This window comes from Condylura cristata, unplaced genomic scaffold (genome assembly GCF_000260355.1).
Source record: "Condylura cristata isolate star-nosed mole 26May11 unplaced genomic scaffold, ConCri1.0 scaffold00013, whole genome shotgun sequence".
Classification (NCBI taxonomy): domain Eukaryota; kingdom Metazoa; phylum Chordata; class Mammalia; order Eulipotyphla; family Talpidae; genus Condylura; species Condylura cristata.
The window spans coordinates 9,489,969-9,514,701 of record NW_004567114.1 but is presented as its reverse complement, the minus strand read 5'-3'; the positions used below and the strand labels follow the sequence as shown (position 1 = coordinate 9,514,701).

General features: G+C 45.9%; 1 protein-coding gene across 1 annotated transcript in view; it reads right to left on the bottom strand.

The window, feature by feature from the left end:
• Nucleotides 1–24,733, bottom strand: part of EFCAB11 (EF-hand calcium binding domain 11) — a 128,153-nt gene that overhangs the window by 89,975 nt on the left and 13,445 nt on the right. Inside the window, exons 4-5 of the mRNA XM_004682045.2 lie at nt 20,035–20,136; nt 19,120–19,210 (exon numbers count right to left, since the gene is read on the bottom strand). Coding sequence (XP_004682102.1) covers nt 19,120–19,210; nt 20,035–20,136 — 193 coding nt within the window. The remainder of the gene's footprint in view (nt 1–19,119; nt 19,211–20,034; nt 20,137–24,733) is intronic.

Sequence of the window (24,733 nt, the reverse complement as noted above, 5' to 3'; positions counted from 1 at the left end):
TTAGAAATACTATGGAGCAGCCAGCTAGAAAAATAAACAGAAATGAAGTCCAAGGAATTTAAACATGAAAATTTGGGGGTTGGGTGGGGGGAGCACTGCACAAAGCAAAACAGACAAAATACAAGGCTAACCAAACAAAAGCTAAATCAAATAAATAGGCACTGCCGTGTGCCCTGGAGGGCTGCCAGGGAGAGGGAATTTCAACAAAGAAGGCTCTGCTACCAGTTCAGAAAACTCCAGTTCCAGAAAGCGGAAGGGAGGCCGCAGCCACCGCCCAGTGACATGGGAGCAGGGAGGGCAGCGAGCGGCCGAGCTGGAGCTACTGGGGACCCTGCAGGCAAACACGAGAACCTTCCCAGGCAAGACACCATCAGGGAGGCCAGGCCCGCCCAGTGCACCCCAAATGGAGCCTGCAGTGGGCCAGAGAAGAGAAATGAGTGATGTTCCGGGCAGACAATAGCCATCTCTCGTCAGCTTGCAGGGGAAAGACCACTGGGAACACCTCTGGGACCATCCCAGCTGCCAGTGTTGACATGGAGCAAGTCGTCCTCACCCAAGTGACAAAGTATCTCTGGGAGGTGGGCAGCTCGGACAGTCCTGTGTCTCAGGGCTGGGAGGGAGGGGGCGAACTCCCCTGTGGGAGCTCAGCTTGGTTTTGGCAGGGGAGGTGTAGTAGCCTGAGCAGTGGGATGCTCCTAGCGGGCACGCCAGGACCTCTGCCATCACCGCGGCGCCCCTGCCTGAACACTCACCCTGTGCCAGGCACCACGCTGGGCCCCTGGCATGAGCTGTCCCTCTTAACCCTCTCGACGCGGCCCATCATCATCCGAATCTTACAGGCAATCACTACGTGGAGGAGGAAACTAAGGCTTCCGAGAGCTCAACAGAACAGGGGTCCTGACCCTGCCTGCCTTATTCCAGAACATGCTCTCCTAACGAACAGACTTGGTCGGAAGTCCGATGAAAGAGGGCACATCATCGAGAGGCACTGATTAACTGTTGACAAGGTAGGTACCCGTGAGCTGTGCCAGGCAGAACTGGGGGAAGACGGCTTCTTATAAAATAATAAGGAAGGCGAACTACAATTCCTTTTACTTACTAAGTGTAAAAAATTTTAGACTTTATTAGCCTTTAAAGAAAAAAATTAATCCTTACTCTTTAGTATCTACCATATTTATTAGGTGTCCAAAGCCCTAAGGAGCCTAATAAAAGGAGAGTTGTTGATAGGAGATTGGTCAGTCGGAAGGTAAGTCGGTAGGTAGGTGGACGAAGGGACAGATGGATGGACAGGTGGATGGATGGATTTTTGTTGATTGGCGTGATGCAAAATGCAGATTTATTTCACTCCAAACACTGGGAGAAGTTCTTTAAGATTTCTTTAGCATAGTATTGCTTTTCCCTGCAGTCCCTATATTGTTCTGCTTATTGAAATTTCTGTACATTAATGAGCTGCTTTTTTTAAAACATGACCTATTTTCCAAAGGGATTGGGGAGGAATCAAAACTGCATACCTAAAGCCACAAGAATATTTAAATTGTCCCTGTTTTGTCATATAATTTTAGTACGTTCTAGCTGAGATGAAAGATAAGAACTTGTGTGCATGATTAATTGTAATGATGAAAGAATGCTGGGCAGTTGCTTAAGAAACGGGAACAACAAAGGAATAGACTACTGCAGGCAGCCCCAGGCCTGGAATGACGCTGCTCTGTGTACTCGATTTCCATGGCAACTAGCAATGAGAAGATGAATGTTTCGTAGTCACTCCGCTCTGCAGCGCACGTCTATAAATCAAACTTGCATAAAGAGCACACGATTTCTGCTGTGGGCTCTACTCAGAACCGGTTTATTTTCCTGTTACTGTATAATTATGGAAAAGAAGCACAAAACAATGAGGTCATTTTAGCGGGGAACAAACTCTGAGATTACTACACCTGTGGCACAAGGCGCCATTCGTCTCGTGTGAGACGCCAGGCTGGTGAGGCAGCCGGAGACTAAACCCCTGCCTACCTCTGCAGGGTCCAGACGCCAGTGCCCAAGAGCTCAAGCTGACTATACAGCAGACTCAAGGGGTGCGGGGCAGTGCTCCCTGCCCTTTGCTCTGCTCTGCAATGAATGTGGGAGAACCTTCCCTCACCACTGTGGATGCAGCTAAAGTTTTCATTCTGATAATTGGGTAGATAGAAATGGTACTCCATGTGGCCTTCCCTGGTGGTGCCAGGGTTAAAGTGCAGCACAGCAAGCTGGCCGCAGCTGCTTCAGTGTGAGTTCGATCCCCTGCCCCGGGGGTGACCCACATGGCAGCAGACCTCTCCTTTCTCCCTGCTACTCCCCTCAGCAGTGTACTTTGTAGATCTGCCTGTTCTGCTCCCCACTCTGTCTCTGGTGAATCCTCTCACTGCCCCTGCACCTCTGGTCTATACCCCAGCTCTGTATGCAGAAATAAATAAATCTTGAAAAAAATAATAAGAAATGATATTCCATGCTTAAGATGAAAGTTTACTGAGGCTGAACAAGCATACACTTGTTTTTATTTACACTGAAAATGGCTCATCAGGTAGAAGTTGGGATGGAAAAAGAATATTCTGGCACAGGGGCATTGGGAGACCTGAGTTGGGAGACAGGTCTGTGCACCCGTGGGTGAGCTCTTACATTGGTCCTCTCTCCATTTTCTTAGCTATCAGGGACAGATGGTGAATGAGGTCCCTCAGGCGTCTGCCACTGGGGCTCTGTAATTCCTCCACCTCAGAGGTTTGAATCTACCATCACATCTAACACACGATGTTAGTGGTGCCATCACACAAAAACACATCTTACCTTATGCAGGTTTATTTTTAAATTCTATGCTGGCTACAGCGCCTAATTAACAGTGCTAGATGATTCTACCGTCACACTGCAATCTTCTTTTGACTTGTTTCAACCTTCCCAAGAAGAGAAAGGTGGTGAAAAACATTCATAAACTATCAGAGCTATAAGAGTTTGAAAAATGACACCGATGATCCCATCACTGAATGTTACGACCCTAGAAAGGATACTTAAGTTTAAATGACCTTCCTGTGTCCCAGACATGGGCTGCCTGTCCTCGTGGCCATGCAGGAAGTCTCGTGCCTCACGGAGACCTGCTGGAGGAGTGCCTGCAGTTCATCTTTAGAACGAAATGCTCAGGGAAGGTTCACGGAGGAAAGAAATGGATGGATGAACAAACCCTTTCTGCAATCTTAACACTTCCCCGTCTTACGGGTGGGCAGAGTAAGGTCAACACATGACCCCCACGATAGACAGGCAAAGACCTAAAGAACAGATGTAAACATTTTGCTCCTGGGGCTCCCTGGGGGGCGGGCTTCAACACACACACACATACATACACCCAAAAGATACCCAAACCCATGATGCACAAACCTCTGATAGCCGGCCTCTCCCTCATGGGGTCATATCTGTGGGCTCCACCAACCCACGTGGACAGTGAGGTCCGTGAATATGAGACTCATGCATAGAGACGGCCAACTGCAGTCATCGAAAAGATTCTGGATCTAAGTGGGCCTTCGCATATCAAGCCTGTGCTGTCCCAGAGTCGCTTCTATGAGACTGGTCAGTAAAACTCTTGTGGAAATTTCCTTCCCAGACACCTGCTCATCAGGGGATTAACAGGCCCCACCAGACACATAGCGGACTTTCTCCTAAGGCCCTGAGTCCAGAGGGTTTGTGGGGGCTCAAAGACAACTGAGTCACAGTGGGCTTCGCCTCCGGAGGGCCGTGGGAGACCGATCGGGGCACTCGTTCTCTGGTTTCCTGCTTACACCAGCTGGGGGTGGGAGGGAGGCGTGATTACCCACCTTTTACAAGTCGGGAAAACTGGGCTATAAAGGATTATATGAGCAACTAAGGGCCAGTATGAAATTGGCAGGGAGATCCAAAACCTGTTCTCCCTGAGTCCCCAGCCTCTGAAGCTCTTTAACTGCATCTCGGGTACATCCGAGCCACAGGCCATACACTGCTCTACTGAACTTCTTCAGTGCTGAAAAGCAAAGGGTTGAAAAGCGTTGCATAAGCCTAGCCCCCAAGAAAGCGCGCCACAGTAAGTACGAGGAGCCTCACACACACCCGTATTTCTTAAATGTAAAGGTGGCACCTACAAAGAACCAGGAACGTATCATCACCTGTACCTCCAGTCCCTGGACGTCAGGCTAAGGGCTCTTCCAGAACAGGGCCAGATGTCAGCCAGCCATACAATTTCCAATACACTGCAGGAGCCAAATGCCATCTGTGTAGGAGTTGACGAGAAATACGTTCTGTTGTCCATCAAAGAGGTCTGGTTTGGTTCCTAAGCTTAGAAGAGGCAATAATTTGGACGTGCAGGGTTTTTTGGGGTACCTATCTTTTCCACAAGCTAGTAAAACGATATTAAAAAGGGTTCGAGCTAACTTCCTTTCCTTCTCATTAGTTTCTTAGCAGAGTTTTTAGCGCCACCAACTGGTGAAAGAGATGCACTGCACATCTTCTGGCCTCTCAATCTGCTTTGTTCATTAAGGGAGGATCATACATTTATTTCACATTTAATTTACGGTAAAGTAATTTATTTTAGTCACTAAATAAAATTAGAAGTGCCTTTCCTTGTCAGTCAAGTAACTAATAATCCACTTTGGCTTTGTCACGTAAGAAGAGAGTATCCTTTGGTTAGCAAAAATCATTAGGGAAAACTAAATCTACCCACTAAAAGCTAATTTGATTTATTCAACCATAAGCTTACACTCAAAAAGCGAGGACTAAGAACTACAATGAAAATTAGAAACACAGAGAGAGAGAACTGAATGGTACTGAATGTTATGCTGGCTTACATTGTTTATATCTGACATTAATTTATCAGAGATAGAAATGTTCAAGGAGGCATGATCACATCTTAAGATGTTTGAGTTTTTCCACCACAATTTCTGACTCAAAGGTGAATGCTACCAGCCACCACAGGAATATGTTCTGCCACTTCTCTTTCCTTCCTGCCTAATGGAACCACAAAAGGACACCAGTGTGCAAATAGCACCACTAAGTCTCTAGGGTTCAAATCCGATCTCTGCCCTATGAATCAGCGAGCCAAAAGAAATATCCCCGGGGGCCTCGGTTCATTCTTTTCCTCAAAACAAGCGACCTGTGGATACAACTCTGACACTTGTTGTCATGACAAATCTGTGACCAGCAGGAAGAATAGCACCAACACTATGACAAATTTGGTCTCTGCTGAAATTTCTCTACTAGACAAAGTATAGGAAAGAAAGAAAAACAAGGAGGTTCCAGCCAATTCATTGAATTCGATGGCAACGTTCTCTTAAAAGCTTTCAGGGAGAGTCTGAAACTACAGTAATAATTTTTATGATGATAGCACTTTCAATCTCTATACAAAAGAAGTCAAGTTCATAATTTTGAGAACTTCCAAGTCTAAATCTGGCATTAAGAGCCCAATGAAGAAGACAATTTATCACAGGCCCAGATAAAATTAAGAGCCTGCAGCTGCTCTTCTCCAACTGAATGCCTAATTTGGACATGCGAGCATTGATCAACTTCATTCTCCTCCTGTGCTCCTTATTCACACATGCACTCACTTCTTCATGCACTCATTGAACAGTCTCTCTCCAGCAAGCACCGCTGAATGACTGCACAGAGGGAGCAAAAGATACTCTCCTGGACTCCAATCCTCTCTTCCTCTTCTCAGATGACAGTGCTGATGTGTCACCTCCAAGGCAGAGAAGATTTCAATTCAAAACCACGATGGTTTACAAGGACCCTTCACCATAGGTAAGAAAAGCATCTTACACCTTATTTATCTTTGCTTCTAGATACATTCCTTAACATGATGCCTAAATGAAACTTAAACTGAAGTGTATGTAAACATGTTACTTTACCTGTAAATTTACTCTACCATTATTAAGCAGTAGTACTTCAATCAAAAGACAGGATGCTGAGTGCCCTCCCTAGTGGCACAGCACTGCAAGCCCTCCACAACCGCTTCAGTGAAGGTTCGATATCTGGCCCTAGAGGTGATCCACATCTCTATACCAAAGAAGGTCTGACTCTTTACAGCAGACCTCTCCTGACCCGCCCGCGGCTCCCCTCAGCAGTGTACTTCCTCGATCTACCTGTTCTACAACCCGCTCTCTCTGGTAAATCCTCTCACCGCCCCTGCATCTCTTGCCTGTATGCACAAATAAATCTTTAAAAAAAAAAAAAAAAAAAGGCCCTCCTGGTGGCGCAGCAGGTTAAAGCGCAGCACTGAGAAGCTAAAGCCACTTCAGCATGAGTTCGATCCCCGCCGTCCCAGATGTGATCCACATGGAGCAGCAGACCTCTCCTGACCCGCCCCAGTTCTGTATGAATAAATAAATAAATCTTAAAAAAACAAATGTATAGGGCGTTGGGCATACCAGCGATGACTGTCATCAAATTAAGAAAAAGAAAAGGTCATTTGTCACTTTTCTATGACTTTTCTTCTTTACCTAGAGGATAACTAAGTATAGTTTGGCCCAGAGCCGTGAGCTATGGATACAACATGAATTTGGGAAGTCCAAACACGTGGGTCGAGCAAGCACAATAGTTTCAGCCCAAACTGGGAGTGTGGTCTGACTCTGGGGCCCGAGTGGGAGGGTCGCGGCAGGCAGCGGGTGTCTAAGCCAGAGGACATAGAGAGGCACAGACGGAGGTCAGAGAACTCCCAGATTACGCCAGTGGAAGAGGGAGTGGGAAACTGATGGGCTGCAGCATGCTTGTTGGGGGACAAGGGTGAAAGACAGCGAGAGGTAAGCTGCCTCCAGGTCTCGGATTGGCAAGGAGCAGGCCCATGAGCCAGAGTCCGGTCAAGAGCACAGACACTGTGGCAAAGGACTGTGGGCAGATCAGAACCAACAGCCTCTTGGGCAGAGGTGCAGCCCGACACCTCGGTTCTCTGAAAGAGAAGGAGGGTGAGGTGTGATGCTGTAAGCATGCTTGCAGGACTTGGGAGCCATTGCAGAGAACAGCAGGGGGTGAAGGAGGCTGATGGGTCCCGTAGCTATGCTGGGCCACCAGGATCCAGTTCTGAGACTGTCAAAGTCTCAGTTTCATGGTTGGGGGTGAGCGACATCGAAAGGGACACACTGAGAGGCGATGCCACACCGAGTGTGGTGGTGTAGTGACGACTTTTACTCTGATATTCTCGAACAGCAGCCGCAGCAGGGAAGGAGAAGGGCAGATGCTGTGAGCACACTGGAAATGTCAAGAAGGCAGCTGAACTCACCGCGAGGGATTAAAGGGTCTTCCAGGTGACGTGAGGTCTAACCCTGTCTCACAGACCCAATCAGGAGTTGAGTTTGGCAGTCTTGCCCCAGCTAAAATGAGGACACCCTGTGCATCAGAGCTGAAGATATGTATATTTGCAGCTAGTTGATTTGACACAAAACTTCGCACTGTGATGGAACTCCAGCGGGCACGGCTCCTACCCCAGCCCTGCCCTGGAAAGCGGCTAGCATCGTGGGATCAAATGCACTTCCACTTCCTTCTGTACGTTTTTTGTAAATGATCCTTCTGTTTCTATTGTATGTAATTAAATGAAATCTCAAGAATAACAATCCCAATTCAATCAATTCATGTGAACAAGGAAAGTTATGTGATTATGCAACCAGTTTATCAAAAACCGTTCTAGGCAGAGCAACTATATGCCTTGATACCTGGTGTTCCTGCAGGGCATCCCAGGGCACAGGCATCCTGGCCACCGGATGCTTATACTCTTCAAAGAAATGAGGTGGAGTCTGGCAACTCAGAAGTCGGTCCACTGGGGTTTAAATCTTGGCTCTGTTTTTCACCAGTTGGTCACTGTGAGCAAGCACTCAGACCTCTTGGTGCCTTATCTGGTAAAATAGGAACAGGCAGAGCCTAGTCAAGGAAACCCTGCGAAGATCCTTTAGCACCAAGTGTGGTGCAAGGAATTCTCTGCAAGTGTCAGCTGCTGGCGGCTGTGGCTGCCATGACCAGCTGCATTTGTGAGGGGAGCACAGCAGGAGTTCTCATAAAGAATGTGGTAGGTGGCCGTGACCAGGGACTCAGAAGAGAGTCCAGCTAAGCACTCAGGAATGGACACCATTTAGATAAGTGGATGGGGAGACTAAGCAAGAGCAGGAAATCCAGAGTGAACGCAATGCCAAAGAGAAATGAGATCTCACCAGCACATACCAAGTACGTCAGAATGGTGGGGAAGGATTTTTGACTGAACACAGACTGGGAGTTGTGCTAAAAAGATGTATTAGATCAGTGTGCTTGGAGGGGCCTTATACATCGAGCTAGAGAATCTAGATTATACTGTAAGTGAAAAAGTCAGTGAGAGTGACACACAGTCTCCTTTATTTTCTCTGTGTATCACAGAGCTAAGTGGCAGGGCTGGGACTAGAATTGTAAGTGAATGAAGTCAGGAAGTAACATCAAAAAGCAATGTTGGGGCCCTCCCTGGTGGCACAGCAGGTTAAAGCACTGCACTAAGAAGCTAAGACACTTCAGCATGAGTTCGATCCCCACCCAGGAGGTGACCCACTTGGCCAGGCAGACCTCTCCTGACCCACCCGCTGCTCCCCTCAGCAGTGTACTTCGTCGATCTGCCTGTTCTGCTTCCCACCCTGTCTCTGGTGAATCCTCTCACTGCCCCTACACCTCTGGCCTGCACCCCAGTTCGGAATGCATAAATAAATAAATCATATTTTAAAAAATAAAAGCAATGTTGAGGGCCCTCCCTGGTGGTGCAGTGGGTAAGGACACAGCACTGCAAACAAGTCACAGTCACTTCAGAGTGAGTTTGATCCCCGGCTCCAGAAGTGACCCACATGGCACAGTAGACCTCTCCTGTCTCGCCTGCTGCTCCCCTCAGCAGTGTACTTCATTGATCTGCTTGCTCTGCTCTTCACTCTGTCTCTGATGGACCCTTTCACTGCCCCTGCACCTCTGGCTTGTTCCCCAGTTCTATATGCAGAAATAAGTAAATATTTAAAAAAGAAAAAGAAGAAGAAATTTCTTAAAAAAAAAAAAAAAAGGAATGTTGATTTACTCTTACTATTTGATATTAGCCAGAAGAGTAGACCAGTGACTTTCCAGCCTCAGCATGCACACAGATCACTCGGAGATCTTACTGAAGCAAATACTTGATTTAGGACAATTGGGGTGGGGCGTGAGATTAGTCATTACTAAAAAGCTCCATGAGCATGCTGCTGGTCTCGGTAGCACTCTTAACAACAAGGATGTACCTATGAACGTAGCTGTCTGGAGGGGAATGGCTGGGTCGGAGGTAGGTAGATGAGATGGCCATTCATGTGATAGCAAAATTATAGATCATTATACCATAGGTGAAAACATAGTACTAGAAATCTTTGGTTCTAATTTTAGGCTATTTACAAGGAGAACAACTGAAACTCTGAAGTATGACTCTTAAATCTGAACCAGCTTTCTTTGCATCTTACAATATTGTTACTTTAACTATCACATGTAAAATACAAATTTTCTTTATTAAGTGTCTCCTTATTTTATAAAGAAAACAAGTTATGGAAAATTCCACCCAGAAGTTAGCCATCTCCTACAAAGGAGAAACATCAGAAGTTTCTATGAAGGAAAGTGGTGTGAGCATACCTGTGATGTGGCGTTATTATCAACTGCAAGAATGACTGAATGGGTCAGCAACATTTAGTCACATGAAAAAAAAAAAACGAAGCAGCAGTTCTTATGTGACAGTTTGATAAAAAGAAAAATAACCGTCATGCTATTACAACAAGAACAGTGTATTCAAGCATATATGCAGATGAGGCTACAGTGGCCGCAACACTTGTTATAGTGACATCTCAAAAACTAAAACCAGGGTTGGAGAACTGTCAGACCCAGTAATTTCCTCTTGAGAGCAGTCTTTGTCACACTGACAGACCACATCTGTATTCAAGCAGTGGTGGATTCTGAATAATATCTGTGATACACAGAGAAAATAAAGGAGCCTGTGTGTCACTCTCCATGATAGATAACCCTGCCAGTGAGTTTTGGGGCTAGAAGAAGCCTGCCAGATCCTATAACACAACACCCTCATTTCTGAGATGAGGAGGGTGAGAGCCAGAGAGGTTTGATGACTTGTGGAAAAAGTCAGCTAAGTGGCAGGGCTGGGACTGGAACTCAAGTCTCCTGCTCCCAGCGCTGGGGCTTGCCTGCCCTACACAACCTTAATAGGAAGCCAGAGGAGCTTTCAAAGAATGAACCGAAATGCACATTAATAAAAAGACTGTTTGCAACATAAGTCATTCATTTATATAAAATGTAGTCATCTATTGGGCACATACGAAACTAGGCAGGGCTGTGGGGAGGCTGATAATGAATGTGTAGGTTTACAAGTAACTATGTATCAGCATGAAGAGAAAAGGTTTGGGGACAGGCTAGGTGTTCACAGAGGAAGATGGAGACAGTTTCCTTTGGAGTTTGGAGGGGGGTGCCTAGGGTGGAGGCCAGCTTTCAAGTTAAGCAGTATCTCAACAGCTGGGCTGTGGAGAATGAACAGAACTCATACCTGAGTGGATTTCACACAAAAGAGAACAAAATCTGAACATCATTGATATGAGAGATGAAACATCCCTTCCAATCAAGTCATATATCCTTGATCAGGAACTAAGTTAGCATAACTGAGAGAACCAAAATGACACATTCCACTTGAGTATCTATGGAATGAAGTCACTGGTTTTCTCTCCTTTCATTCTGGTCCAATTTATCTGAGCTTTAATTCTTGTGGCACCAATTCCAGAGTTTATACTGGTAAAAGGTAATCCTCAAAGGCAAGGATATAATTTCTGTCCCTGGAGCTAAATCAATTAAGAACATGTTGAAAAACCAGCATTTCCTTAAAATGACTAGAATATAATTATTTCTATAGCCATATATTTTATGATTTTTTTGAGGTTACAATGGTTTACAACACTGCCTATGATTTAGAGGTACAGGATCACACCCTCCAGGTGTATGTTTCCATACCACATCCACCACCAAGGACCCTATGTCCTCTGCCACTACCCATTGTGACTCCTCACTCTCTCTCTCTCAGGGTCTCAGTTGTATCTATAGTCAGAGTTCTATGGTTTGTAACTGGTTTATCTGAACTTTATTCGGTTTCTCTATAGTCCACCTATAAATGACAACATCTGGCCTTTGTCTTTCTCTTTCTGACTTATTTAGCTTAGCATCATCCCTTCAGTTGTATCCACAACTGAATGGTAGCAAAAAATGAAGCTTTCTTTTTTATAGCTGTGTAGTATTCCACTGCGTACACTCAACCTATCTTCTGATCCAGTCCTCTGTCTTTAGGTAGTCAGGCTGTATCCACAACTTGGCTATTATAAATAGTGCTCCAGTGAACATAGGTGTGCACACATACTTGGGAATCAGTGTTTTCTCTAGCCATGCTACTAAAATGCAGTTGTAGTCAAAACTTACATACTAGAGACCCCAGAGAGAAGAAATTCTAAAAGCAGTCTGAAAAGATGACAAATATTCATACTACTCATTTAATAATCACATGCATGAGGATAAGCAGAAAAGGGAATCTCTCTAAGTTTTAAGCAAAACCAAACAAAAAGAAATAAAAACTAAAGCATTGCCATTGCAGAGAAGATACAAATACTCATGGAATAAAAACTAGGAATTCAACAAAAGCTCATTTCTTTGGCCGTGACACCCACACACCAGGTGGAGCTAGTGAAGCTATTCACCTGTGATTACAAAGAATGACACATGGTTTCTTGCCCTTTTGTATACTTCTCGTAAACAGTACTGACATGGGCAGATGAACAATCACATTCACCCAAGTAGGTGCCTGCCATCTTGGGTTTATAAGAGAGACCGACTCATGCACAAAGAGGGGGAAACTTCCCTGGTTAGAGCTTGCCAAGAAAATGATACGCAACAAGCAGGAAGGTAAATCACACAGTAAACCACATTTCCAAAGAGACGAACGTGAACTGAGAAAAATAAGTGCTTTAAAGCACTTTCCTTTGGCCCCTCAGCTCTGGAAGACTCTTCCATTCCACTAACAGAGGGCCTGTTAGCTCTTATTTCTGGAGTACCTGACCATCCTTCCTCTACCATGGCTGGGGTGCAAGGCGTTGGTGTATGGTCTTCCTCCCAGGAGCCGGTTGGTCACTCCCCATCAAATCTACAATCCTAAGTGCCGCCCGTCTGGCGCTGCCATAGGGAGGCATTTCAGCTAATGAGCCACCAGGCTTTCATTTTCAACCAGTGTTTGATATCCAAAAAGGAAAATCAGATGTTCTACATTTTCCCCCCTCTTTTACTTACTTTGTGTGTGTGTGTGTGTTCGTTTTATCTCTTACATTGCTGTTCATTTTGGGACAGCGCTTGATTGCGCCTCCCGGGGTGGTTCCCTGGTTCTCCTACCACCACAGCGCCGCCACCCACCACCCTGGCCCCTCAGGCTCTTCCCTCCCCTTTGACCTTCCCCGTGCCATAGGAAGACGAAGATTCTTACACAAGTACTCAAGTACAAATGAAACAAATGTCTCCTGTCGGGGCAGCAGAGCATGTGGGGGCTCGGCCTTTCCACCTGACACCGGTATCTGCCACCTGCCAGTGCGCTCAGGTGCGTCCGCCAGTGGACTCCTGCGCATGCGTGTTTCAGTGCCTGGTTGAGCCGCTGAGGCTCCCAGCGCTTTTCACCAATTGACAGGTGGTGGGAAAGTGCGAATCTCTGTGCTTACAATGAGACCGAGAGGGCTCGTAGGCATGGAGAAGTAAACATTCCCGGGCAGAGCAGACGCCAGCCAGAAACACGGCGGGGTGCTGGTGGCGGGCGGCGGCAAGAGGGAACGTTAGCCAGCTCCTGACGACAGCTCAGGCTAAATCAGGAACTGAAAACGCTCCCCAGATCAAGCAAAGAAAAGCCATTGGAGATTAATTCATAAAAATCACATGCAGAAAGGAAGAAATGAAAAGCAGAGCCACGTGTGGCTATAAAGCTCCTGACCGCATTGGCAAGTGCTCTGTGTTGCTTAAAAGAAATATACTAAGCCATAAAGGAAACTGTGAGAATTTTACTATCACTGGGCATTTGGAGTGCGTGACAATGGACCCAGGACAATTTATTAAGTGATGACAATGCATGAGGCGACAGCGAGAAGAGTGGAAGCTAGAGATAAGTTCATATACTCGAGTTCGAATATCTTAAGAATTTAAAAAAAAAACTGTTTTTGTTTATCAAGTAAGTGCTTTAAAACTACACCAGCATAAGCACTATCAAAATGGAGGGAAAGGACAGGAGACTGTGAGATGTAAAGAAACAAGGCTGTCTGGAGCAGGACCTTGAAAAACAGGTCTAATCTAGACAGGGAGGGAGAAGGGAAGACACTGGCAGCAAGGAAAATGAAATAGAAAGACACAGCCGGGGCTCCAGGGACCAGCTCCCAGCCAAGAGAAACACGGGCTTCACGACTTTGGAGGGAGGAGGCTGGGCAGGCGGCCAGAGGAGCCCAGCGGTTTTGACTTGACTTTGGAGTCACTGAAGGTTGTGAACGCTTAAGAAAAAAGGAGAAAGAATACTACAAAGTCTTCAGTAAATTCTACACTTCCAGTACAGCCTTGTAAGTATGAAGAGATGTTTTCAGTTTTAACCTTTGAGGGCCTCACAGTAATTCGCTGCAACAAAAGGACTTTTAAACCCCCTTGCCTGTGAATTTCTTTGTAGTAGGAAGGGGGGAAAAAAGACATTCAGGCAAAGAATTTCCTAAGAACTTTGGAATAATAATGACGCCATCTTGGATAGTCTCGGTCATTTGTAGAAATGCCCTTGTCATGACTGTCAACTCCAAGAGGAAGAAAAGGAGCAAAAGGCAACCGCTGATAGCAGTCACTGCGTCTGAAATCCAAACGTCAAACGTGATCTTTGGAGACAAGCTAAACTAGCACCAACTTTTGTTTTGTTTTTTTACAAAAGATAGCACCTCTTGGCTTTAGACAGTAACTGCTCCATCGGGAGAAAACTTGCTTTCCTTAATTTATATGAAAAAAACTATCATGAGCAATCATCCACTAAAAATAAAACCTCAGCAATGGTTGTTTCCCCTACTAAAGCAAACACCTCTTGTAAGGTAAATGCATTAATCCTGCTCTGTGAGCCACTAACTTCTGTGGCTAACACCTGCAGCCTTGATCACGTTAACGGAGAAGGCGTGGGCACGTGCATCTGACTGTGGACACCTGGCGCCGGTGTGGGCACACAGGTCAGTGTGTACACCTGAGCCTAGAGGGTGGGTTTAAAGTAGCAGCAGCAGGCCCTCCCTGGTGGCGCAGCGGGTTAAAGCACAGCACTGAGAAACTAAAGCCACTTCCACATGAGTTCGATTCCCGCCTGCCCGGGAGGTGACCACATGGCGCGGCAGACCTCTCCTGACCCACCCGCTGCTCCCCTCAGCAGTGTGCTTTATGGATCTGCCTGTTTTTCTGCTCCCAGCTCTGTCTCTGGTGAAGCCTCTCACCACCCCTGAGCCTCTGGCCTGTACCCCAGCTCTGTATGCACAAAGAAATAAATCTTTAAAGATAAAAAATAAATAAAATAAATAAGTAGCAGTGGCAGTAAGAGGTGGATAAGGGATGTGAATACAGAAGAGGCCACGGGACAAAAGAGAATGCTAGAGAAAGGCCAGAGAAAGTGCATGACCATTCGGTTGCCTGCCTGCCTGCCTGCCTGCCTGCCTCCCAGACCCCAGCCTATCCTGGGCCTGTCTCCCTGCCTGCAGCCTCCCCACCCGGTGCGCCTGGGTACCTGGTTCCCTAAGAGCATTCGAGCCCAAAAAGTCCACAGAAGGCTCCGGGCTCTTCAGTATCCGTGTACCCTGTGCTTGCTGGTGCTCCCACTCTATGAAACAAGAGTGGGATGTAGATCCAAAGGCCAAGAGATACTATAAAACTCCAAGATACAGCAAAATAACAAAAGGATATGAGACATCAGCACAGAGAGCTCAAGGAATAAATGAAAGCATGACAGGAAAAAACAAGTCACATTGGACACAACACAAAGGAGAATGGACATTGCTGAGGAGAGATTAAGAGGCAGGGCGAAGAAAGCACCAAGTACAACACACATGAACAAAAGCATTCAAGGGACTCCCAGGAGGGGCAGAACCACCACGCTCAGAGAGTGTCTGCGACCCATCATCTATTTTCCTCAGGGACAGTGACCCAGATAAACAGGTTTGAATATGGGAGACAAGCTGGGGGGAATAGGCTTCTTGTCGGACACATTTCAAATAAGCAGAAACTATGGCACCAGGCCTGGAGGTGAGCTCCGGATGCATTTAACTCTCAACCAAGACTGAAACACAGAGAGCTTATGATCACAAAATAGAAGGTGAGTGTCATGAAGCCCGACAATGCATTCCTGTAAAAACACCACGGCTCTTACTCATGATGACACCACTACAGCTGGCGGCAAGTCACAGCCTTCTAAAGATGTCTCACTTTGTTCTCCTAATGCCCCAGATCGAATGAGCAATACTTCAGTGTTTTTCCATCAAGTTGTAAAACGAAACGATGCTTTGAGGCCTCATGCCCAGTTCCGCTGTTTTGAGGTGTTTTGGCGGCTTGAGTTGCTGTTGTGGTTGCTCGGGTGGTTTGGCTCACAAAATGGAAGACTAGCATGGGCAAGTGCTTCTGAGAGGGACGACTCGATCTTTACCCGTTCTTTGGAAAGAGTCTGGCAGTGAGTGAAAATATGAAAGCCCCTTGGGTCCTTCAAACCACAGGTGACTCTGGTCTAATCCAATTCCTCCCTCTTCAGTTGGCCTTTTATAAAGGTCTTCAGATAGGAGCTTTCTAAAGGGTAACTGTGGAGCTGGATAATAAACTCCACTCAAGTTGGTTGATTAAATCAAGCACTGGGCCCTCCCTGTTGGTACACTGGGCTAGAATGCATCACTGCAAGCCAGCTGCCGCAGCTTCAATGTGCATTTGATCCCTGCCCCAGAGGTGACCCACATGGTGCTGCAGACTTCTTCTGATCCACCCGCTGCTCCCCTCAGCAGTGTACATCGTCAGTCAGCCTGTTCTGCTCCCCACTCTGTCTCTGGTGAAGCCTCTCACTGCCCCTGCCCCTCTGGCCTGCACCCCAATTCTGTACACATAAATTTTTTTAAAAATAAAAAATAAATCAAGCTCTACGGAGGCTTCTCAAAAAGGGAGTGTCTAACCCTACCTAATGTTACATCTAACATCACTAATTTTGTATCACTATCAACCTCAGCCCCCGACTTTCTCTCCTTTGGTGGTGAAAACCGTGGGCACGGCTCAGCACTGCAGGCTCAGTTACCTCTGATGCTCTGTCCTACTTCAAATTACACTTAGAAGGAATCTTTTTCTCTCCTTTTTTGGTCTTAAAACTTCATTTGAGTTATTATGCATCATTTATTCTGGTTTAGGGATTGAGATGCTATAAATAATAATACAAATGGGAGTTTAAACAGGGCATGTTTAATTAACTAAAACGCCTTGCCTGGCTGTATATTTTAGTGGTCTCCAAACTGCTTTGATCATACAGTCCTAGGAAGTACAAGTTATGTGGGTATAGGAATATGTTTATTTATATGTTATTTGCATATGTACTACTATATTAATATATGATGTACATTATCAGACATTATTTAGAAATTGTCATGAATTGAAAATACAAATATTTCCCTTATTAGTGGGAAGTGACTTTTCACTGCCAGTAGAAATTATTAATAATATTTGACAAGAACAGGATTTATTATTCTTTATTATCACTGAGTCTCAGTTTAATCCTTAGTGACTGAGCCCTTTTTTTTTTTTTTAAGATTTATTTATTTATGCATACGAGAACTGGGGTACAGGCCAGAGTATGGGAGTTTGAGGATTCATTAGAGACAGAGTGAGGAACAAAACAGGCATATCTACTGAAACACACTGCTGAGGGGAACAGCGAGTGGGACAGGAGAGGTCTGCTGCACCCTGTGGGTCAGCTCCCCGGCCGGGGATCGAACTCTGTGCTGCAGTGGCTGGTGAGAGCTTCATACTGCTGTGTTCAACTCCTTGTTGCCACCAGGGAGGTCCCTGACTGAGCACTTTAAAGTTCAGTTTGTTTCAAACTGCTTTCATAGCTGCCAGAAACACCTCATGAAGATGTCTGCTTTTAAACAGGGAACCATCTCTGGCACGGAGTTCCCTGGTTTTTAATCCCACTCTTCACCAAGGAAACGGTCTAGGGCTTTTTGGGCTTTATTTGGTTATCACTAACTGAAGGTCAGCTCATAAGCGCCCATCTTCCTCGATACTCGTTGCTCTTGAAAGCTTATTAAAGCTATTGAATTTTTATAGTTCTTAAAACTGTATCCTAAACCACTGAAACTTGGCAGAGTTTGTTTCCACCGAGGTAGGTCATTCCAGTTCGAATTTATTAAGCCTGAGGACGAGAGGAGTTTTAAGACGTGACTGGCACGATCCTGTTTTCAAACAATCACATTTCGAAACGTCCGTTCTCAAAAATGCTCTCCCCGTAGCATAGGGGTCTTTGGAGAAGCCGTTACGATCGCACTCATGTTCACACTGCTTCTACCCTGAAGGGTTATGTTGAAGTGTATTTTCTGAGGTTATATCTACAAAGACCTCGTAACACACAGAGGTCAGTGAGTTTGGCTCCTTGTCTCTTTGTGAAAGGAAAACGGCAACAAACAGCCATGCAGCAGGAACACACTGGCACTCATCACTCGCTATCGAAAAGCAAAGGGCAGGTGCCGCAATACTTGAAGCAAGTTGCTTTTATAGCACCAGCCGCCCAGTGCAGTCTTGGCACCCTGCAGGGAGGCACCTGGCGTTAGCTTCCCTGCTTGCTCAGTCACTTGCTTGGGAACGAATGATGCAGAGTAGCTGTTCACAGTCGTGACAGTTAATGTTAGTGAGTTAATGACAGTGAGTGCAAATCCTTTTTTTGAATAACCTGATTGATGATTTCTACTGTGCAGGGCTGGCTCTATGTCAGGCTGTGTTACTTTACTTTTATCCCAAAAGGGAACACTGCCAGGTATCCTCCTTCTCCACACCTCCGCTTCTTCCTCAATGTCAGAAACTATCAGAGGCCACCTGACGCCTTGTGCAAAGACCATATTTTCCAGCCCAAGCCCCCACAGCCCCACCCCTCACACACATGACCTTGGAACCCATTTTTATCACTGGGTATCAGTAAAAATAATGGGAGCTTTAAAAGGAGGGGCGATATTATCCTTTCTTTGCCTCTAGGAGCTCCCATGTGATGGCTGAAACTGAAGCAAGAGGAAGAAGTCAGCGTTAAAGTGGCTGCAACAGAAAGGAGGCAGCTGATGTTGCCATCAACTGAGCCCAGACTGCCCACGCTTATGTGTGGGACAAGGGCAGGACTTCTTCCCGAGCTCGCCACCTGGGTTTTCTGGCTCTTGCTGCTATACCCTAGTCAGTACACCAGTGCCAGGCCACTGAAGAGTTCACGCTCACGGTTGGACAGGAGTCCACGCTCCCATTTTTGTAATTTAGCAGGTGTCTGTGCTATTCATACTTATCGTCCCGGCGGTATCCTCACTGAAAGTGCTTTTAAGCCACTTGCTCTTTTGATAGGATTACTTTAAAAAACCTCCATACTACCCCCTTGAAGTCATCTTCATCAGGTCAACTCTGAAAGAAAATGCACACGGAGTCCACCTCCCAGCCACCCCCACTCTTCCCTCCGACAACTCCTGAAGCGATGTGTGTCTGATGGGATGGAGGCCACAGGAGGACACCGGCGTCGTGCTGAACATGGATAAGCCTTCATTTTTTATTTGGTCAATACATAAATATAGGAAGACATTCTACATCTTCCTGCTCCTCTTTCCCCGCTGGTGTGCAAGCACACCACACACTTTCAAGGCCACTGTCAAGGGTGTGGATGGATTATTAATAGCAAACTATAAATTTCTCACCTGGATCATGACATTATGCTGTGAGATGAAAATGTTCTTAGGTGACAAACCATGATAAAGAAGTGATCTCCTCTAAGAGTGAAAACTTGTAAGAGCCAATGATAAATCAAGGGTTGGTACATACAAAGATTTGGTGTCTTACCTGAAAACATCCAGAACACTTCTTTCTGGTAACCTGGGAGCCACCAGCCGAAACGCTTTTTGGAAATCCTCCAAAGTTAAATACCCTTGATCTATTTGAGAATGAAATATGAGACATCCACTTAGTTCCATAAACCCTAGGAAGTGCATTTCTGGCCAATCATGTGTGCATGAACTTCTAATAAGCCATTAGGGGCAGGGCAGGCGTTCATAGCTGCCCTCTCAGGCGATGGAGCTAGTATCACTGCAAGAACCGAAGAGCCTTGTTACACCCTCCCCCAGCACTGTCCAGCCCATCTCCAAGGTTACTCCCGGCCCTGTCATTTGCAGATTCTCCGACTCCCGGGGACAGGACCGGCAATAATGGGGTCAGGTTCTGAGTCTTTGCAAGCTGCCAGCCCAGCTTTACTTCAAAATCCACCTCTCTTTCCTTGCTTATTACAGTGTTGATATATTAATATTTGGAGGGAAATCACAACAGCCAAGGCACTGTGTGGGGGCTCCGGGAGTCGTTTTGTCCTGCGTGTGGCCTATGGGATAGAGGAAGACACTCTTTTGAGCCACGGCCCAGCCACGTGTGCCACCAAGCAAGGGGTCTGGATACAGGGTCTCCCCACTTCTCTCAGTGATTCCTGTCCTGCCACCCCACATGGCAAGTCCTTCTGCTATCCCCATTACAAGGTTGAAAATTCTAAGTACAGTTATGTGACTTGAAGCATTATTTCATCCAGGGTAAATGTCAAGAATGTAATACAGTGAGAGACCAAAAAGTTTAAACTACCCTCTAAGATAATAGCTAATGAAAACAGTAAAGGAATCTCCAAGATATCCAGATAATCTGATTTACTAAATATATTTTCCCATTCCCAGTTCTTCAATGGCATATTTTATATCAAAATGCTTAAAAGACACTTACAGTGCCTGTCAAACGCTGAGAAGATGTGTCTTGTCTCATTCCAAAATAGTTGGGCTTCCTTCTTTTTCCTTACAATGTTTAAGAACTCCTCGAGTAATATACCTGCAAGTTAGAGGGCAGGGGAGGAGGAGGATAATTTGTCAATAATGACTTTTTTCCCCTTTAAGAAAGAAACAAAACCAAAATGAAAATCGATAAATGTTGTCACCAAATTTTTAATCCAAATTTTGGTGAACAGTAAGTATCTAAAGACCTTTGAAGACATTTGGCAAAATGCTAAGCAGACCCACACTAGTAATAACAAATATGACACCCAGTGTTACTACTGTGTTCGCCGAGCTTTATCAGGGGATGAAGGAATGTTGGCTTCGAAAAGGTACAATACTCTCCCTTCTAACAGATCTAACAGACTGGCCCAAAATGACTTATTAAGCAAGGTCTCATAATTTTTCTTTCCTTATGCTTCTTTGATCCTTTTTTTCCTAGCCGATGTCATATGGTGGGGGCTTTCTTCCAACTGGGAGAGAAGGGCAAAGAAGTAGTTTCTCAAAAGTCAATACCAATTGCACACCACAGATAAAGGTGGAGAGAATATTCCATCAACAATAGAGCTGGCACAAGCCCCAGTCTTGGGTGCACCCCATGACTGTTCCTTAGCCTCTGGCTCTGCTTCGTGTGAGTCTCATAATAAAAGAGCCCAGCATGATCATATGAGATTGGATACTGTGCTTACAATGTCTATTAAAATGAATTCTAATGTGATCTTTGTGGTAGGCTTAAAGTGTAGAGCCAAGGATTTTAACATTTTAGTGAACTGGACCCTACATGTATAAAAAGAAGAGATGATTTTTATAACTCAGGATTTCCACTTAAATATGACTCTTTGCTGTTTGAAAAACAGCCTCCCTTATACAGCAACCACATGCTAATTTTGGAGAACTTGCATCCTGTGAATGAGGTTAATACTGAGCTGTGTGCCTTTCTTCTTCTTTTTTAAAGATTTATTTATTTGTGCATACAGAACTGGGGTGCATGCCAGAGGTACAGGGGGTGAGAGGATTCACCAGAGACAGAGTGGGGAGCAGAACAGGCAGATCGAGAAAGTACACTGCTGAGGGGAGCAGCAGGGAGACAGGAGAGGCCTGCTGCGCCATGTGGGTCACCCCGGGGCCGGGAGTCAAACTGGCACGGAAGAGGCTGTGGCTGGCTCGCAGGGCAGCGTCCCAAACCGCTGCTCCACCAGAAGGGGCCTGTGTGCCTTTCTCAAAGTTGGTCCAGTGGTTTTGAAAAAACATAGAAAATAATTTTCTCAACTGTCTGTGCTTTTCCTTCTGTTTAGATAAAGATTTAGAAACTAAAAATGTCAGTCTACTTTCATGTGTTTTAAAGATCCTTTTAGAACTCTTCAGGATTGTGTGCAAAGAACTGTGTTAAGCTCTGGAAATCAAGAGGGGAAAACAACACACCTTATCCCGGTCCCTGGGGATTGTCTGTGCAGTGGGGAGCCGGTCCCCACAAGGCTCAGCTGTAACACACGCACAAGACACACCGTGGCATGTGCAACAGGGGGCACAGGAGCTTGTAAGAGCCGGAGGAATCCTCTTGCAGAGCAGAATGACGAAGGTGAGAGCTCTCTGAAGGGGCAAGGTGTGAGGCCACGGCCTGACCACTGTGGCACGGGAACGAGAGCATTCTGGGCAATGGAAACAGCATGTTCCAAGACCGTGGGGTAGCAAGTAGGAGAAATGAGAAAAGGCAACTGTAGGGCCTCGCTGGTGGCGCAGGAGTTAAAGTGCAGCACTGTCAAGCTGTCTGCAGCCACCGCAGCACGAGGTCAACTCCCCGGCCAGGAGCTGACCCGCAGGGCACAGCAGACCTCTCCTGTCTCCCTGCTGCTCCCCTCAGCAGTGTCTTTCAGTCCATCTGCCTGTTCTGCTCCCCACTCTGTCTCTGGTGAATCCTCTCACCCACCGCACCCCTGGCCTGTACCCCAGTTCTTGTATGCATAAATAAATCTTAAAAAAGAAAAGACCATTATGGCTGGATGTACTGAGCGAGAGAGCGATACAAATGGGGCAGGAACAGAGGGCAGAGACTAAACAACAGGCCCTGTGAGCCACACGGGATTTTCGTTTACATTGCGAGAGGAAGGTAATAAAAAGAGAACTGCAGAGAGGCAGGATTTGACTTAGTCTTAATTTTTTTCTGGCTATTGTCTTGAAAAAAGAGAGGTGAGAGCCAGGCCACGAGGCCTGTGAGGAGCCCAGGGGCAAGGCTGGTGGGGTGCTGCCATGGGAGAGGGGAGGGGCAGGTGTGCTGGGGGAGGCTCCCTGCGCTCAGGAGTGCTGGGACAGAAGAGTCACTTCAAGAGAGGAGAAAGATTAGTGTAGACTGAGGCCCTCCCTGGTGGCGACCACGTAGCACGGCAGACCTCTCCTGACCGCCTGCTGCTCCCCTCAGCAGTGTACTTCGTCCATCTGCCTGTTCTGCTCCCCACTCTGTCTCTGGTGAAGCCTCTCACCCTCCACATCTCTGGCCTGTACCCCGTTCTGTAAGAATAAATAAATAAATCTTTAAAAAAAAAAAAAAGACTGGAGGGGAGGCCAAGAGTGAGCAGCATGACAGTCTGGACCAGCTAAGTGCTCTCCTAGTTACACTCTGGGGACTCGAGGAGCGAGTCAGGAGGGCAGCTGGGATGCGCCAGACAGGGCCAGCCCCGGCCCCCACACAGTGCTGGGATTGCTGGACCTGTATCCAGCTGCAGTGATGCAGCTCCCTTCTCTTTCCCCTTGTGGCCAGGGGACATATTTGAAACTGCCAGCAGAGGTTAACATCCCTCGTCATGCCATGTTCCCACAGGGTCACATCCGTTACTTTACTTTCACGACGCCCAAAGCTAATCAATTAAATAGCATCTAGATGAGCTGAAATTCCTAAATAATGTATTCACTGATCATAGCATGTCCTGTGAGGCCTTCACGGTCTTACCCAGCCAAGCTTTCTGGCCTCCCTGGCCAATTTTCTGATGCCCCCCCCCCCCCACCCCCCAACCCCCGCAAGGCCCTCTCACCCCTCCCCACCTTCGTGTGTGTTGGAAGCGCTGACTGCAAAGTGTTTACCTCTTTTTCTCCTAGTCAACTCTTACATCTCTTCCCATTACCTGCTCTTTGAAAGCTACCCTGGTCTCTTCTGGCTGGGTCCTGTTTCTGTAGGACCAGTCCTTTGTTCTTAACACCCTAGTGGCATCTGCTAGGTCCTATGGTGACTCTCTGGCCACAGGTCTGCAGAGACATCTTGTGGAAGACCACTGAATGGGGTTCAGTATTTTATTCCCAGGGCTTGGCACTGAGGCGTTGCATGTCGTGGGCATTCGTTGCGTGTTTGTTGGATAAATAAAAAATTAAATGAAGAATAAGAAACGGTCCTTTGTAGTTTTCAGCAGAAAGCAAAAGATTAAAATGGGTGTTTTAAATGAGCTTATAATTCTAAACTAATCTCAAAAACTAGGTTACTTTTTGTTCACATAAGCCTGCAAAAACAACCCATCTTTTTTAGAAATCTCAATTTCTTAATACATATGCTAGAATAAAGAACAAATGAAATTCAGAGGGAATGGAAATGCCTGCCTAATATTTGCTCCTATTATGGCAGCCGATTTAGGGAAATGATAAGGCAAAAATCTCACAATTCCATGGTTCAATGTGTGATTCATAAGGGAAAAAATACATGAGTGGTAATATCTTTAAAATTACATATTCAGAAAACCCATTAGTATTTTGGAGGATAAAGTATCAGGTCTTTATTTCATCATCATGCAGAATAAAAAGCATGTACCTGAGATTTTCTTAGGAGAAAATAGAAGTGGGTTTATTACCACTGAAAAAGAGAAACAATCTAATAACACAAATAACTCTACATGTATAATCAAGTTTTTGACACCATTTCCCACAGGACCACCTACCTTTCTTTAAACTTGCTAAAAACTACTTTGCTTTTTTAGAACAGCTTTAGGTTTACAACAAAACTGAAAGGAAGGTACAAAGATTTCCATATGCCGTTGGCCCTCCAAACCCGGCTGCCACACATCCGCGGACTCAGCCAACCTCACATCAAAAACACTATGTCGCTTGGCTACAACAGCCGAATCTGTACTGAACAAGCATGTGTTTTTTAAAAATCTTTATTCCCTAAAGTATACAGCATAATAACTATTAGCATAGCATTTACACTGTCTTAGCTAGTATAAGTAATATAGAAAAGGTTGAAAATAAATGGAAGATGTGTGTGGGTTTTGCACAGGTACTCCCACCACTTTACATAAGGTCTTGAGTATCTGCAGATTGTGGTCATGAAACCAGTCTCCCACCACGACTGAAAGACAACTGTACCCTAGCTTTTAAAGCTAATAATCAGGCCTCCTTGGTGAGCTAGGGGTTCAGTTTCAGCGCTATCACCACTCCAGCTTGAGTTCAATCCCTGGCCAGGGAGCTGACCCACACAGCGCAGCAGACCTCTCCTGTTTCGCCTGCTGCTCCCCTCAGTAGTGTACTTCAGTAGACTCACCTGTTCTGCTCCCCACTCTGTCTCTGGTAAATCCTCTCACCCCCTGCATCTCTGGCCTACACCCCAACTCTTTTACAAAGTTAAATAAATATATATTTAATGTGAATATTTAAATATATATTTTTTAAAAGATTTA